Raw genomic sequence first — 17,225 nt, forward strand, 5'->3', positions numbered from 1 at the left:
CGTGAAGATCTTTTTTGTACAGTTCTTCTGTGTATTCTTGCCATCTCTTCTTAATATCTTCTGCTTCTGTTAGATCCATACCATTTCTGTCCTTTATCAAGCCCATCTTTGCATGAAATGTTCCCTTGGTATCTCTAATTTTCTTGAAGAGATCTCTAGTCTTTCCCATTCTGTTGTTTTCCACTATTTCTTTGCATTGATCGCTGAAGAAGGCTTTCTTATCTCTTCTTGCTATTCTTTGGAACTCTGCATTCAGATGCTTATATCTTTCCTTTTCTCCTTTGCTTTTTGCTTCTCTTCTTTTCACAGCTATTTGTAAGGCCTCCCCAGACAGCCATTTTGCTTTTTTGCATTTCTTTTCCATGGGGATGGTCTTGATCCCTGTCTCCTGTACAATGTCACGAACCTCATTCCATAGTTCATCAGGCACTCTATCTATCAGACCTAGGCCCTTAAATCTATTTCTCACTTCCACTGTATAATCATAAGGGATTTGATTTAGGTCATACCTGAATGGTCTACTGGTTTTCCCTACTTTCTTCAATTTAAGTCTGAATTTGGCAATAAGGAGTTCATGGTCTGAGCCACAGTCAGTTCCTGGTCTTGTTTTTGCTGACTGTATAGAGCTTCTCCATCTTTGGCTGCAAAGAATATAATCAATCTGATTTCAGTGTTGACCATCTGGTGATGTCCATGTATAGAGTCTTCTCTTGTGTTGTTGGAAGAGGGTGTTTGCTATGACCAGTGCATTTTCTTGGCAAAACTCTATTAGTCTTTGTCCTGCTTCATTCCATATTCCAAGGCCAAATTTGCCTGTTACTCCAGGTGTTTCTTGACTTCCTACTTTTGCGTTCCAGTCCCCTATAATGAAAAGGACATCTTTTTTGGGTGTTAGTTCTAAAAGGTCTTGTAGGTCTTCATAGAACCGTTCAGCTTCAGCTTCTTCAGCGTTACTGGTTGGCGCATAGACTTGGATTACTGTGATACTGAATGGTTTGCCTTGGAAACGAACAGAGATCATTCTGTCGTTCTTGAGATTGCATCCAAGTACTGCATTTCGGACTCTTTTTTTGACCATGATGGCCACTCCATTTCTTCTGAGGGATTCCTGCCCGCAGTAGTAGATATAATGGTCATCTGAGTTAAATTCACCCATTCCAGTCCATTTCAGTTCGCTGATTCCTAGAATATCAACATTCACTCTTGCCATCTCTTGTTTGACCACTTCCAATTTGCCTTGATTCATGGACCTGACATTCCAGGTTCCTATGCAATATTGCTCTTTACAGCATCAGACCTTGCTTCTATCACCAGTCACATCCACAGCTGGGTATTGTTTTTGCTTTGGCTCCATCCCTTCATTCTTTCTGGAGTTATTTCTCCACTGATCTCCAGTAGCATATTGGGCACCTACTGACCTGGGGAGTTTCTCTTTCAGTATCCTATCATTTTGCCTTTTCATACTGTGCTGCAAGTAAGCTATAAACAGGCGTTATTTTTCTATATCCTTTTCACCCTGTAGCACAGTCCTGCAAAGAAAGAGAGGGACCATCTAATATTACAGCAGAGAACCCCAAGGCCTGGGGAGGCCAGAAAGTGCGGTGACGAGCTTGGGTTTCTGTAGCCAGGCTACTTAGGCTGGATCTCAGCTCTCCGGTTTATGAGGGGTGAGGCAACCAGGGATGCTCTGTGGCCTCTCTGAGCTCAGCTGCCTCGACTGTGAAATAAATGGCGATCACAACAGCACCCACTTACCTAGAAGACTGGGGCTTCCCTGGTGGCTCAGTGGGTAAAGAACCCGCCTGCCAATGCAGGAGATATAGGTTCAATCCCTGGGTTGGGAAGATCCCCTGGAGAAGGAAATGGCAACCCACTCCAGTATTCTTGCCTGGAGAATCCCATGGACAGAGGAGCCTGGTGGGCTACAGTCCTGAGAGTTGGATGAGCTGGACATGATTTGTTGACTAAACAATGACACAATCTAAAAGATTTGCTGTGAGGATGAAACAAAGCAACCGATGGTATGTAAGTCAAATGCTTAGGATGGAGCCGGGCACATGGTAAGGTGTCTGATAATGTCGAATTGAATGATTGGGGTTACCCAGCCGGTGCATGGCTGCTGAGGACGTGAACTTGGAGTCTCTGGCCCCAGAGCCAACGCTTGCCTTGCACCTGGGGCGGCCTTGGGCTCCAGGCCCCCTACCCCCAGCCCCAGCCCCGCCCCAGTCGGTGCTTTCTCCCGCAGATCGGCGCTGCTCGGCAAGGTGCTGCGCATCGACGTGGACCGCAACGAGCGCGGCCCGCTCTACCGCATCCCGCCAGACAACCCATTCGTGGGCGACCCCGCCGCGCGGCCGGAGGTCTACGCCTTCGGGGTGCGCAACATGTGGCGCTGCTCCTTCGACCGCGGCGACCCGGCGACGGGCGCGGGCCGCGGGCGCCTCTTCTGCGGCGACGTGGGCCAGAACAAGTTCGAGGAAGTGGATCTGGTAGAGCGCGGCCGCAACTATGGCTGGCGCGCCCGCGAGGGCTACCAGTGCTATGACCGCAAGCTGTGCGCCAACGCCTCCCTCGGTGACCGCCCCCGCCACCCCGCTCTGAGCCCCCGGGGACCCCTCTCCCCAGATCTGCCACCCCTCACTCCACGGCTGTGCGCCCACGCCTCCCTCGGTGGCCGCCCCCGCCACCCCGCCCTGAGCCCCCGGGGACCCCTCTCCCCAGATCTGCCACCCCTCACTCCACGGCTGTGCGCCCACGCCTCCCTCGGTGGCCCCCTAACCTCACCTACCACCCGCGCCACCGGGGACCCCCGATCCTGGTACAACCCGCCCCACCCCCATCGGGATGCGCGCCAGTGCCTCCGTCTGTAGCCAGCCAGCGCCCACCCTCCGGAATGGCTCCCCTGCCGCCCGCCCCAAATCACTTCCTGCCTGGCAAATCCTTGCCCTCTCCGTACCTTATAAACTTTAAGCATTACCCTTTCTCGTTGACTCTCTGGGGCCCCCTCTTGGGCCCTCCTAGGGACCTCCCACCCCTTGGCCCCGCAGGACTCAGGACCACCCGCGGAGCCTCCGGGGACCCCCGCAGGCTCACCCAGCGTCTCCCCACTCTGCAGATGACGTGCTGCCGATTTTCGCCTACCCGCACAAACTGGGCAAGTCGGTGACTGGGGGCTACGTGTACCGGGGCTGCGAGTACCCCAACCTGAACGGCCTCTACGTTTTTGGAGACTTCATGAGCGGGTAAGTGACCCGACAGCAGTTCTGAGGGTCAGGGACCGCAGAGGTGAAAGGTCGGGGAACCCGAACAGCACCTTTGACCGCTCTGTCTCCTAGAAGCCAGGACATGTCATTGTGCCACCTGGCCAGAGAGGTCACCTTGCTGGAGAGAGGGGACCTGGGGATCCAGCTGAGGTCAGCCCACTGGGCCCCATGAAGCCTTGCTGCCTCCACCCACTGAGCCCCCAGAGAGGGGTGGGTGTGTTGGGGAGAAAGGGGGGTGGGATAAATCACATCCCAAACAGGTTTCAGAGAGGGTTCAAGACCATACTTCCCAAGTCTGACGTGGGTCAGACTCTTTCCCCTGGGGAGCTTACAGAGCCTCATGACCACCTGTTTCTCCCATTGTACAGAGGGGGAAACTGAGGCCCAGAGAGACCCAGGGAAGCCACACACCTGGCATGATGTTTTAAAATATAGCTGAGATGACCCGTGTCCAAAGCCTGGCATGCTTATTAGCTGTGTGACCTTGAGCCAGCTGCTTCACCTCTCTGAGCTTTAATTTCCTCATTTGCAAAATGATAATAGTACCTGCTTACTTAAGCTTATTTGGGTCCTGTTCATATACATTTGGGGAAGTTCCCCGGTAGCTCAGACAGTAAAGCGTCTGCCTACAATGTGGGAGACCTGGGTTCGATCCCTAGGTCAGGAAGATCCTCTGGAGAAGGAAATGGCAACCCACTCCAGTATTCTTGCCTGGAAAATCCCATGGATGAAGGAGCCTGGTGGGCTGAAGTTCATGGGGTCTCAAAGAGTCGGACATGACTGAGCGATTTCACTTTCACTTTTCACTTTCATACATATTACAGCACTTAGAATCTAGAACATGCCCAATTTCTGGTTGACTGGTTGTTGTTTTGTTTTATTAATAAAATGGAAGGATCTGTTGGTGATCTTAGGACCTTCCCAGCCTCCTGTGAAATGAATTTTCTTTTTTTTGGTTGCACCATGCAGCTTGAGGGCTTCCCTGGTGGCTCAGAGGATAAAGTGTCTGCCTGCAATGCAGGAGACCTGGGTTCAGTCCCTGGGTTGGGAAGATCCCCTGGAGAAGGAAATGGCAACCCACTCCAGTACTCTTTCCTGGAGAATCCCATGGACAGAGGAGCCTGGCGGGCTACAGTCCATGAGGTCTGAGGACACGACTGAGCAAGACACTCCCCTCTCACTCCCATGCAGCTTGAAGAATCTTATTTCCCCAACCAGGGATCAAAACCAGGTCTCCTGTAGTGGAAGTATGGAACCCTAACCACTGGATCACCAGTTCTTAATTATTCGCACCCTAGCCTCTCCACATAAGGGCAGTTGAACAGGGTCTCTGTTCAGAGAGGAAGTAAAGAAGCCTGAGGCTGGCAGAATTCTTACCTCTTGCAGGCTGCTGAACTAGGGTGGGTTTGTGGCCATTTGTCTATAGCTGGAGCTGACAGAGAACCTTGACCTGGGCCTCTGGTTGCTGTGTCCTTCTCCCAGCTTGGAGAGTCTCCCTCTGGACTCAGTTATCCCATCTGGAAAATGGGTCTAGATGAAACGTCTCTTTTTACCCTGATTCTCCTTTTACTCTTCTGCTACCCTCCTACCCCCACCCCAGGAATATCCAAGTCACCTGAACATAGAAATTCAGTGAATTTTGCTGGCACTTCCCAAGCTCCTCTGCTGGGTCAGGCTTTATGCCAGGGCTAGAGCAACAAAGTTGAAGAACACCTCACACCCAAGTCAGGTGTGAGTCTCACTTGGTCCACTCGAGTCTGGCCTCAGAGAGCCCATGCTGTCTGCGGAAGCCCAGCACAGGAGCAGTCAGGAGGGCTTCTAGGAGGTGGGGCAACCAAGCAGGGCCTGAAAGTATCCGTAGGCGACTAACAAATGTAGAAGGGAGTAGGGACAAAATCAGCATATTCTGAAGATGCCAAATTCTCCACTTTGGGAATCCCCTGGTAGTCCAGTGGTGAAGACTTTGCCTTCCACTGCAGGGGCCATGGATTCATCGCTGGTGGGGAGCTGAGATCTCATGTGCCTTGTGGCCCCGAAACACCAAAACATAAACAACAGAAGCAATATCACAACAAATCCAATGACTACTTTAAAAGTGGTCCGCATCAAAAACAAAAAAAACCAGATTCTCCATTTCATGCTCCCAAGTGGAGGCAGCTCCCAAATCTATGCAGCCTCGGAGGCTTCTGAACTGGAAGTTGGCTCCTGACTGCCTCCTACTGGTCAGTGGTTGGAACTGAACCAAGGAGGCTGAAACCAAGTTGGTCTTGTTCACCCATGTGCTTCTCCTGGGCTTCCCTGATGGCTCAGGCGGTAAAGAATCTGCCTGCAGTGTGGGAGACCTGGGTTGGATCCCTGGATTGGGAAGATCCCACGGAGGAGGGCATGACAACCCACTCCAGTGTTCTTGCCTGGAGAATCCCATGGACAGAGGAGCCTGGCGGGCCACAGTCCGTGGGATCACAGAGTCGGACACTGAGTGACTGAGCACCATGCTTCTCCTGCTATGTACTGGGTTGGCCAAACAGTTTGCTCGGGCTTTTCCGTACATCTAACAGAAACACCCAGACTAACTTTTCGGCTGACCCAACAGCTGGTGCTCAGTAAAGACTGCATGCAGGGCAGGCTTCCCGGACGTGTGGTCTGTGCACTTGCACAGACGTGCTCAGAAGGGCCCACGCTCAGTTTAACGATCTCCCGTCACTGTCTTGAAACTTTTAGTACATTTTGAACAAGGGTCCTTGCACGCTTATTTTGCACTGGACCCTGCATATTATGTGCAGTCCTGGTTGCATGGCTAACAAATGAGTGGATGGGTGGGTTGGTGGGTGGGCTTCCCCCAGGCACCCTGCCAGGCAGGACCCCTCAGCCCATCCTCCTTTGCAGGCGTCTGATGTCCCTCCGGGAGAACCCAGAGACAGGCCAGTGGCGGTACAGCGAGATCTGCATGGGCCGTGGCCAGACCTGCGCGTTCCCAGGCCTCATCAACAACTACTACCCACACATCATCTCCTTCGGCGAGGACGAGGCTGGTGAGCGCTGCTGAGGCCGCTCCATCCGGGCTGCCCCTGCCTGGCACTGACTCCCCACCCCTGGGTCCTTCTGGCCTGGGATTCCCCGGATGGCATCTCAGGACTGAGTCACCTCCAGGCTGGAGGGTGACATGTTCAGAGGTCTTGAGCCTTGCCTGGGTGTCAGTTCTCACCTGTCTGAGCTTCCATTTCCTCATCTGGAAAATGGGAGCAGTGGTTCCCCACTCCCACCATGGGCAGAGTTACTGGGAGGGATCACGTGACCCCACAGATAAGAGTCCAGGGAGGTTATGGGGCCAGGAACGGGTGTGATGGTGGAAAGGCAGGCAAGTGGCGGGAGAGTGCCTCCCTGGGGACCCCCAGCACCCTGGATTCCTGATGGCAAATGCACTGGGGCCTATGAATGAAGCTGCATTGTCCTCGGAGAGTGGTGGGCACTGCTTTCTTGCCTGTTAGTGGGTCCCCTGTTCAGGCGCTTGTGTTTTCAATGCCAGGAGCAGAGGGGGAGGGGAGAGGAAGAAGGACCCTGGGGGCTGGATCCCGCCTTTGTCCTTGGCCCCGGATTGTCCCTGGACAAAAGCCGAGGGGCCCCCAGTGGGGCCCGGTGGATGCTTGGCCAGGTTACTAGGCAACACCCTCCCGAGGGCCTTTCGAGAGGTGTCCCCCCGCAGGGCCCAGTGCCCAGAGCCCCCAGGCCTGAGTCTGGGAAACCTTTGTTGAACCGACACTCGTCAGAATCTAAGTTTTCACAGGGCAGCCCCAGCCCCCACCGCCCCCCCCCCCCAAGCCCACTGGGCCCTTGAAAGCCTTTTCTTTTGGTCAGTAGGGGGTTAACATGTTTTGGAAGGGGGGGTGCCCTTTCCTGGTGCACCCCACACAGAGCTCAGACCCAGAGGCAGGCCCAGGGGGCCCTTCTGAGTGACACCGAGGGCCAGGAGGAGGCCCCTCAAAGACAGACAGGCCGAGGGACAGCCTGCTGGTGAGGCAGGCAGGCGGCCTCTGAAGGTACAGAGACCCGGGGAGCTGAGGCCTGCAAACTGCCCCAGCTCCCTGCAGCCTCCGCCTCTCGGCTTGATCTTCTGACGCTTGTAAATTGCACAACAAGGACCTCTGCTGGCCCAGTGTCCTCCAGGGACAGTCCACACTGCAGAGACCAGGAGGACGGCGTGGGCCCTGGGCAGAGCTTAGCAGTGCCGTCAGGGATCCCTGGCTGCGCATGGGGTTGGGGGGTCATGGCTTCCTACAGATTAAGGCTGGATGGGGCCTTAGGCTGCGCCCGTCCAGTGCTGTCACTGTACGGATGGGGGAATGAGGCTGGCTCTCCTGCCTGGTCTTGGGATGAGGGGGTGGGGCACTGGACACAGCCTGGCCCCCCGAGGCCTCCCAGAGCAGGGTGTCAAGCTGGAGCTCTGTCAGGCAAAGGCAGTCGATGGAGAAGTGCATCGAGGTCAAGGGGGCGGCACGTGCGGGGACCCCAAGTTCCTTCAGGGCCTGGAGTGTAGGTTCAAGGAGGGCTGCCCAGCCAGGGAGGAGCCAGGCCGCTCCCAAGTCCTCTCTCCAGAAAGGGGCCCAGAGACCGGAAGTGATGGCTCAAGTTCACGGCTGTGCCTGTGGACTCTCCAGCAGGGACCGGCTTGCTGGGACCCTGCTCCCTCCTACAGGGTGCGTGCACCTTGTGGGCCTATTCCACCCCACCACCCCCACCAAGGTAGGGCTGGGGCTCCTGGAGCGAGGAGTCAGAGGGCATTGACAGCCCAGCACCCCACCACCCCCACCAAGGTAGGGCTGGGGCTCCTGGAGCGAGGAGTCAGAGGGCATTGACAGCCCAGCACCCCACCACCCCCACCAAGGTAGGGCTGGGGCTCCTGGAGCGAGGAGTCAGAGGGCATTGACAGCCCAGCATCCTACCCTCCCCAGCCCCCAGTTCCCCTGACAGCTGGCTCTACCCTAGTTACACAGGTCACCTCTCAAGAGTCTTCCCCTTCAAGAATTCTCCAGGTTTCCTGGGTCTTGATTATCAGACACCACCATCATGTAGCCCTCCATGACTGCACCAGTCACCAGGGTCATGCTTTCCTCCAAGCTCCCATCTCACTGCCTGTCCCAGCCTCTCTTTGGGGAATCCACCCCTGCCCCCATCCTTGGGAGAGCTCTTCGCTGCCTCCTATGGGATGGGAGGTATTAGCACAGCTGAACCATCACACTGAGCCACGTGTGGCTGTGTCTAGGCCTCCCAGCTACCACGTCTCCTACATCAGCGTGGGCTTGGAGGCAGCAGGTGTTTCTGAGTTCAGGGCCTGCTTAACCATTCACCGGCTGTGTGACTTTGGGCAAGTCACTTGACCTCTCTGAGCCTCTATTGTCTCATCTGTACATAGAGAATAATGAAACCTACTTCCTGGACATTTGTACCTGTGGCAGCAAGGGCCAGGGGGCGGGATATGGGTGAGGAGAGAGCAGAGAACTCAATTCCCCTGAGAGCATCCATGGTCCAGGTGCTCGTGATTCCACTTCTACAAACTGAAGCTGAGGGGGGCTGTCCCAGAGCCGTGGGAGCTCACGGGGGGCCAAGTGCTGGGGCCGGGATTCACACTGGAGACTCCCCAGGCTTGTGCTCTTCTGCCCCTGCTACCAGCCTGGGAGGTGCCTGCTGCTCCGTGGAGAGAAGGGGCGCCCTGCCCCCAAGGGCCAGGCGGGACCTGGACCCTGGGTGCCCATGACAATAACAACAATGGCAGTAATAGTTCACACTGATGCAGCAGGTGCCCCACGCTCTTGTTATCCTCACAACAGCCCTACGAGGCAGGCCTGTGGAGGAATGCGGAAGCTGGTCACCAGTAAGCAGTCAGTGGGGAGCTGGGCTGTGGACCCCTACTGGTGCTCAGAGGTGTGTGTGCTGGGCATGAGACCAGGCAGGAACCAGGGGTAGGGTCCCTGGGGTCACCAGGAAGGAGGCACGAGCAGAGGTCAGAGCCAGGGTGGGTGCAGGCAGAGTGGCCAGCACCCCAGGAAGCTGTGCTGCAGAGACCCCAGGGTGCGTTCGGACGCCTTTCTCAGCCTCCTTTCCCTGTTCTGGGGACTGGAGAAGTACACTGACCCGGAGCATCTCCCCTCCTGGCTCACAGGTTGGGGTGCGTCCCAGAGCCTGAGGTGGGGGCGTGGGGCTGGCCCGGATGGTGTTCCAGGCAGCAGTCTCACCCTTTGCCTTGCGTCTTGTTCCAGGGGAGCTGTACTTCATGTCAACGGGCATGCCAAGTGCCACTGTGGCACATGGGGTGGTCTACAAGATGATCGACCCTTCCAGGTGAGTACCCGCCTCCCGCCCACCCCGCCCCAGAGGGCCTGAGCCCCTTCTGTCTGCCAGGAGCACTCCCCTCCGTTACCGCACTTCCCCTCTCTACCTCGTCCTAAGGTGGGTATGATTAACACCCCCATTTTTCTGAAGAGAAAACTGAGGCCCAGAGAGGGGAAGTGACTAGCTAAGCTCATACTGCTGGTAAGGGCAGATCTAAGATTCAGAACCTACCTGCCAGCCTCGAAGTCCTGCTGTATTCATAGGTGGCGCTATTGGTTAAAAAAAAAAAAAAAGAAAAACCACCTGCCAACGCAGGAGACGCCAGAGATGCAGGTTCGATCCCTGGGTCAGGAAGATCCCCTGGAGGAGCACATGGAAACCCACTCCAGTATTCTTGCCTGAAAAATCCCATGGACAGAGGAGCCTGGCGGGTACAGTCCCTGGGGCTGCAAACAATCAGACACAACTGAAGCAATTTAGCACGCACGCTTCCATCCTTAGAAAGATGATACCAGTGGGGGCTGATAACCATGGACCCCACCATCACATTTTAAAAAACTCTTAAAAAATTTTTAAAACAGTTTTTGTTTTACAAATAAGTTGCCATGATAGCACAGTTTGCCACATAGCCACCATTCAGTATTCCCGATTATTATGGTACATTTGTCATGATTAAGGGCTTCCCCTGTGGCTCAGATGGAAAAGAATCTTCCTGCAATGCAGGAGAACCAGGTTCGATTCCCTGGTCAGGAAGATCTCCTAGAGAAGGGAATGGCAACCCACTCCAGTATTCTTGCCTGGAGAATTCCATGGACAGGGCACCCTGGTGGGTTACAATCGATGGGGTCCGAAGACTCAGACACATCTGAGCAACTAATACTATCACAGTTAATGAACCGATACTGGTACTTTACTATTCACTAAATGCCACACTTTTTAAAAAGTCAGGTACCTCCATACTTAAAAAAAAAAAAAGGATTCCTCTGGTTTTTCCCTCCTTTGCTTTGGGATTCCATCCAGAATTCCACGTGGTATTTAGTTACTGTGTCTCGTTAGCTTTCTCTGGTCTGTGACCCTCTCTCAGACATTCCTCGTTTACCACACTGTTTTGCTGAAAGCACAGAGCTCTTCATTATTGACATAACTATCAAGAAAAACATAAGTGCTTGCTTCTTTCCCTCCTCTGAGGTCCTGGCCGCGTTTGGATTGCTGGCGTTGTGGAGGAACACATGCAGACTTTGCATTTTTCTTCGTAGGTCTGTCCTTATTTTGCATAAACATTTCCACTTTGCAACATCACCCTCAGAAGGCTCGTTTTTGATGGCTGCATAATTTTCTGTTGAGTCACTGTGCCATGACTGCCTTATCCATCCCTTGGACATTTAGGTTATTTCCAATTTGGAGGGGAAAAATGCTTCTCTAAGGAAATATCACCTAATTCATTCCAGATACTGCCTGAAACCCACCAACTCCTTTAGTCTGTACAGCATCCCTCTGGGCTCATGCATGCAAGATCAGTCTTTTCAGTCATGTCCGAGTCTTTGTGACCCCAAGGACTGTAGCCTGTCAGGCTCCTCTGTCCATGGGATTTTTCAGGCAAGAATACTGGAGCGGGTTGCCATTACCTCCTCCAGGGGGTCTTCCTGACCCAGGGACCAAATCTGCATCTCTTGCATCTCCTGCATTGGCAGGAGGTTTCTTTACCACTAGCGCCACCTGGGAAGGGTAGCTATTCCCTCCTCCAGGGGATCTTCCCAACCTAGGGATCGACTCCACATCCCTTGCAGCTCTCTGGACTCATGACCCTCTTACAACAGAGGGACCTGAGGCTTAGGGATCTCTGCTCAAGGTCTCATGGGTCAGAGGAGCAGGCAAGATGCTAGACTCCCCTTTCCCGCACCCTCTCTGACCCTTCTCATCCCTTGCACTTTTCTCTTTTGGAATCCACATTCAGTTTTTGCATCCACAACATATGGCAGAGGGGCCGCATTCCAGAACATTTGGAAAATGAAGAAATGGGAAGCGGAGAGGGTAGGGTGGGGGTCCTCTGCCCAAACATAGCCACTGTGGGATTTTACTGCATCTCCTACCCTTTGGCAAAACAAAAAAATTTTTACGTAATTTCCTTAAGGAACAAAACCCAGCTGGGTCGGTCTGACGCGTGTGGCTATTATCTGGAGCTCAGAGTAGCCGGAAAAACCACCCTTTCTGCAGCTTGGAGAAGGATGTGAACCGGGCTGTGTTTCAGCCTCGGTGGGAGGAGGGGAACAGCCCACGTCCCCCCTCGCTTTCTCCCTTCTGCGGGGGCTGTTTGAAAGCCACCCGGGGTCACGTGGCTGCTTCAGCCCTTGGGCTTTCCCCTCGTGCTCCTGGAACCCATTGAAGTCTTGGACCCACGTGGGCTGGTCCCAGAATAGGGTCGGTCCCATTCAAAGACTCACAGATCAACGGCCAGAAGCTCATTAAAATGGGATTCCATTCCTTCCTTGTGCCCCTCCAAGATGTCCAAGGAGACCCAATTCAGAGCCCTGGCAACCCTTCTCAGGCTCTTTTTTCTCCCGGCGCTCTCCAACCTGGCACTCCAAGGCCCCCCCAGTTCCCTCAGCTCTGCTGCCAGCCCCGAGGCTCTCTCTCTCTCTCCCCGCTTTATTCTTCAGATCGACTTAACCTTTCCCTTTGATTCTGTATCACCAGAAATCTCAGAACCAGAGGGGCAGGGAGAGACCCTCCTCAAAGACCGTGGGGGACAGGGGCCAGGGAAAGATGCAGGGATGGGCCTGCAGTGGCAGGTATAGGAGTTAGACCCGGCTGCTGGGGAGGGGGAGTGGGACACTTGATCTCATCCCAAGCACGCTTCATGCCCTGAGTTAGCAGTGGCCGCCGGGGCCCTCGTGCACTTCAGGCAGAGGCCTGAGTGGTTGTTCGGCAGGCTGTTCAGGGATGTTCCTGTCCTGGGGTCAGGCTCTTGGGGTCTGGGAGGCGTGTGCAGCAGGAGTGTGCTGTTGGGTCCAACTCTCGTAGCCCGCCAGGCTCCTCTGTCCAGAGCTTCTCCAGTCAAGAACACTGGAGTGGGTTGCCATTTCCTTCTCCAGGGGATCTTCCCAACCCAGGGATCGAACCTCTGTCTCTGGAGTCTCCTGCAGTGGCAGGCAGATTCTTTACCACTGAGCCACCTGGGTGAAAGTGAAAGTGAAAGTCACTCAGTCCTGTCTGACTCTTTGCGACCCCATGGACTATACAGCCCATGGAATTCTCTAGGCCAGAATACTGGAGTGGGTAGCCTCTCCCTTCTCCAGGGGATCTTCCCAACCCAGGGATCGAACCCAGGTCTCCTGCACTGCAGGCGGATTCTTTGCCACTGAGCCACCTGGGTGCTGCTCCATGAATGGCCACCCTTGTTACTGTCTACACCGGCCCACGCCTGAACGCACACCAGCCCTTCCCCTTCACCCATGGCTGCAGGGGGTGGGTGATCCCAGAGGGACACACTCAGGGTGAGCTCCCAAGGGGGTGGGGTGACTCATGATGTCCTGTGTGTCGGCAGACGGGCACCACCGGGCAAGTGTCAGATCCAGCCCTCCCGGGTGAAGGTCAGGAGCCGCCTCATCCACTTCGTGCCCAAAGAAAGTAAGTGCCTGCCAGCGGTAGACACAGGGGGTTTCCACAGCCCACACTTCCCCACCCCCCCCCAAGATGTGCATGCTCCTGGCTGGGTCTGGATGCCCTTCCTTGGCTCCCTCACTGTGCCCAGCACTGTGCCCGGTGCACAGCAGATACTCGGAGGGCATGGAACTCCTGAAACTCCCTCCCCCTGGTGTGTGTCAGTCCCAGGCCATGGTAGGCGGCTCCAAGGGGCTGCAGGCGTCAGAACCCATGTGACGAAGGGAGAGATAGTGGGTCTCAGGCAAGGTTCACTCAGAGTTCTAGGGAGGGGCAGAGAAAGGAGGCAGATCTATATGTGAGCGAGCGTGGAAAGAGTTATTCTCAGCACAAGGGCACCTAGGGGATGGGACATTTGGACCAGCTCTGCTATAAGCTGGTTCTGTTTTTGACAAGCTTCGTGGGGAGGGAAGGGGTGCCAATCCTCCGGAGGGGCCAGGCAAGGCCACAGTGACCGCCTGTGGGATCTGGGGCCCTCTGAAGAGGGTATGCCCCGAGGAGGGGCTGTTCCTCTGGGCTCAAGCTAGGTGGGAACAGAGACAGACCCTGTGTTGTCAGATCTTCCAGTTCTTGAGATAAGCAGGATATGCATGCTTGCATCCATCCAGCACATGTATGTGCTTCAATCTGGGGCTTTAACGCTGAGCAAGCAGATATGGTCCCTGCCTTCTTGGGTTGTTATTGTACAATCTCCTGATTTGGAAAATTTTGGCAACTAGTTCACAGTTTTAAAAACCACCCTGTGGGCCAAAGGAAATACTTTAGTGGGCTGAGTGTGCCCAGCAGGTCTCCAGCTGGCAGACTGGAGTTGGGGGTGGGGGGGCAGGAAGAGGGGGACTAGGCAGCAGGGCGGTGGGGGTACCTGGCCCTGAAGAAGGGGTGCCCCACCGCCCGGAGAAGGATTTGGGGGAAGGGGTGAGTTGGGTGTTCGGGGGTGGGAGGTAATTCTAGCTGCAGTTGATTTCAAACCTTGGCCCTTTCCCACTCACTCTTGCAATAGCTTCTGCTCTTCTGTAAGGTCCCGGCTCTGTGCTGGATGCCGAGGCTACAGAAGTCAGACCAGGCCCTGTCCCAGCTGGGGCAGACAGAGAAGTCATTTAGTGTCCCAGGCCCCATGGGAGAAGTTGTGCGGGGCGCCTCCGGGACCCAGAGCCGGGAGGAGCTGGAGCAGGTAGGGGCGCGCAGGGAAGGGCCTGGAGCTGATGAGGCTTGAGCCTGGGTGAAGAGGAAGGTGCGCTCCAGAGGTGGGGGAAGGGCGGCCTGGGCAGTGAAGGCAGCAGCAGGGCTTTGCAGAATGACCCGAGAAGCGCCTAGCCCAGCTCCAGGTTGGCATCTGTGGGGTCAGGGTGACCCCAGAAGCACTGTTGGGGACCTCATTCTCAGGGTCTGAGCAGAGGGCAGAGCCAGGACATCTTTCCCTGGGCTGCCTTCCGGGGTGGAGGACTAGGGTGGGCTGGGGCGGCCGGGGTCCCTCTGACCGCAGGCTCTTCCTCTGTGCAGAGTTCATCCGGAGGACGGAGAGCACCCCACGGCCCACCAAGGCTCCCCGCCGCAGCCGCCCCACAGCCGCTCCGCCGGCGCCCACCCCACGGCCCCCACGGCCCACCTCGCGGCCCGGGCGCCGTCGGGGTAGCGGGCGGCGGCGGGGACGGCTCGGCACAGCCGACCCCGAGCCCTCGAACGGCGCCGTGCGTCTGGTGCGGCCGGCGGGCCTCAGCCCGGGCCGCGGGCGCGTGGAGGTGTTCGCGGGGGGACGCTGGGGCACCGTGTGCGACGACGCCTGGGACACCAAGGCGGCGGCCGTCGTGTGCCGCCAGCTGGGCTTTCTGTACGCTGCGCGGGCGGCCAAGCGCGCGGAATTCGGCGAGGGGCGCACGCTGCCCATCCTGCTGGACGACGTGCGCTGCACGGGAAGCGAGCGCAACCTGCTGGAGTGCGCGCACGCCGGCCTGGGCTCGCACAACTGCGGCCACCAGGAGGATGCCGGCGTCGTGTGCAGCCGCGAGGACCCCGATCTGTAGGCGAGCACCGTCCGGCCGGAGCCGGGGAGGCCCCTCCACCCAGGGTGCGCGCCTGGTGCGTGCGCCGGGGTCCGAGGGTGGAGCGGAACGTGGGGCGGGTGCCTGGGGCGACCCATCTGCAACGCTGTCCCCTGGATGCGTGGGAGGCGTGTGCTGTGCGCACGTGTTCTGTGTTTCTGCCCCTGCGTCTACCCGGAAGCGGCAGAGTGTGTGGTGGGGGTGGGGGTGGTCCCTGTGGGCACAGGTGTGGTCCCTGTGGGCGCCGTGGTTCTGGGTAGAGGTGTTCTTACCTCCAAGCATCTCAAGCAGCGGGCCAGGAGCACAGCCTGAGCACCGAGGGCAGCTGCCTTTCAAGGGTGGACCTGACCACTGGCTGCATTAACAGAGGTCTGCCGTGGATGGAGGGAGGGGCCGGGGAGTGGATGGCTCGCCAATCAGCTGGACCATGGCCTGAGAAATGCTACCCAAAGGATGTGGACTGGTGGCCTGGCAGTCAGAGTTGTGGAGGAGAACCTGAAGGCGTCTAGTGGGGACAAGGGAGGTCATCAGATGGGTGGGTCCAGGGCGACCCGTGGGCGGTGAGAGTCAGGCTGCCCTGGGGAGGGCAGGCAGGGGGCACTAGGTGACTTCAGGGAGAAACCTCCCAGGCCCAGCCAGTCCAGGCATCACGGTTGCTGGTGAGGCTTCAGGTCTCTCCACTTTCAAGCCTGTGCCAGGGCCACCTGTCTCATCTCCATCCCCCCACCCCAGCCCCTCAGTGAAATCCCAGGGAACCTTCTGCTTCCTCCGGCCCTACTCCAGGGGCTGGCCAGGCTATGGACCCAGCGAGACTACTGATGCTCTGTCACCCAGGGCTGTGCCAACAGCGTGACTGTTTACAAACCCTCCTTCCCGCCTCTTTTCTCTGACTGGAAGCTGGGGGTGGGGTTGGAGAAGGGGCCCCCGGCCTGCAGTTGCCCTCCTGCTCACAGCTGGAAGTTCCTTTGCCCACGGATGGCCCCAGCCTGGGCTCATGCTAGGCCTGTCCAGGGGTATCAGTGTGGCTGGGTTCAGCCTCTGATGGGGGCCAGGGAGGAGAAGCAGAAGGGTGGTCACTGGGCAGTGACGACGGATATGGCCCATGTCCGGGAGGGGGTTGCTGAGAGGGCTCCAGATGGGGCATCCCAACCCAACCTGGGTGTTGTCCTGAGAGTGCAGCTGGCACTGGGTGGTGTGCTTGGCAGAAAAAATGGTGCAGGCAGAAGCCTGTCAGGGTCTCCCAGCTGCTCGATGAAGCTCATTGTGGCGTATGAGGCTGCAGAGAAAAGCTTTAAGGGTTCTGGCCCGGAGAATCCCATGGCCAGAGGAGCCTGGCAAGCGACACAGCCCATGGGGTCGCAACAGTCGGACACAACTTAGCGACTGAACCACAACCACCACCACCCTCTCCAACTCCCCTACCTCTGCCCTAAGTGGGGATGGCGAGGCCCCCAAACCCCTGTGGCTCGTCTAACCCTGTTGAGCCCCACCTGGAAACCACAATTAACCCCCCACGGGGTGTGGCTTCTTCATAAGAACGTGCAGCACGCCTGAACTCATTCAATCCTCAAAACAGCCCTCGTCCTCCCCATTTACAGATGGGGAAACTGAGGGTCACAGAACTTCAATATCTTAGTTGAGATATCACCCTGCCAGGGAGAGGGAGGCCAGATTTGAACATGAGCTGATTAGCCCTAATACCTGCCAGCACCTGAACCACTGAAGCCCCTGGCTATACCCACAGAAAGTCTCAGCTTGGCCCAGGGTCCCCCTGCCCCCGACTGCGGGCTGCCAGGCTCTCCAGGAAGTAACTGATGGAGACCCCTGTGGGTCTCCACGGGCAAGCAGGTGGCCCATGGGGACCATCCAAGCCGAACTCTTCACTGGGCAGCTGGGGGAGTGACCCTGGGAGGCTGAGTGTCCGAGGCCTTTGTTC

The 17,225-nt window shown here is 56.6% G+C and overlaps 1 protein-coding gene across 2 annotated transcripts in view; it reads left to right on the top strand.

The window, feature by feature from the left end:
- Positions 1–16,158, top strand: part of HHIPL1 (HHIP like 1) — a 30,674-nt gene extending 14,516 nt beyond the window's left edge. For both annotated transcript variants that reach the window (XM_027520957.1, XM_027520958.1), the window contains exons 4-9: positions 2,246–2,574; positions 3,116–3,242; positions 6,150–6,295; positions 9,518–9,599; positions 13,135–13,217; positions 14,751–16,158. In XM_027520957.1, coding sequence (XP_027376758.1) covers positions 2,246–2,574; positions 3,116–3,242; positions 6,150–6,295; positions 9,518–9,599; positions 13,135–13,217; positions 14,751–15,271 — 1,288 coding nt within the window. In that variant the 3' untranslated portion in view covers positions 15,272–16,158. The remainder of the gene's footprint in view (positions 1–2,245; positions 2,575–3,115; positions 3,243–6,149; positions 6,296–9,517; positions 9,600–13,134; positions 13,218–14,750) is intronic.
- The last annotated feature ends 1,067 nt before the right edge of the window (positions 16,159–17,225 follow it).

The sequence above is a fragment of the Bos indicus x Bos taurus genome, chromosome 21 (genome assembly GCF_003369695.1).
Source record: "Bos indicus x Bos taurus breed Angus x Brahman F1 hybrid chromosome 21, Bos_hybrid_MaternalHap_v2.0, whole genome shotgun sequence".
Taxonomy (NCBI): domain Eukaryota; kingdom Metazoa; phylum Chordata; class Mammalia; order Artiodactyla; family Bovidae; genus Bos; species Bos indicus x Bos taurus.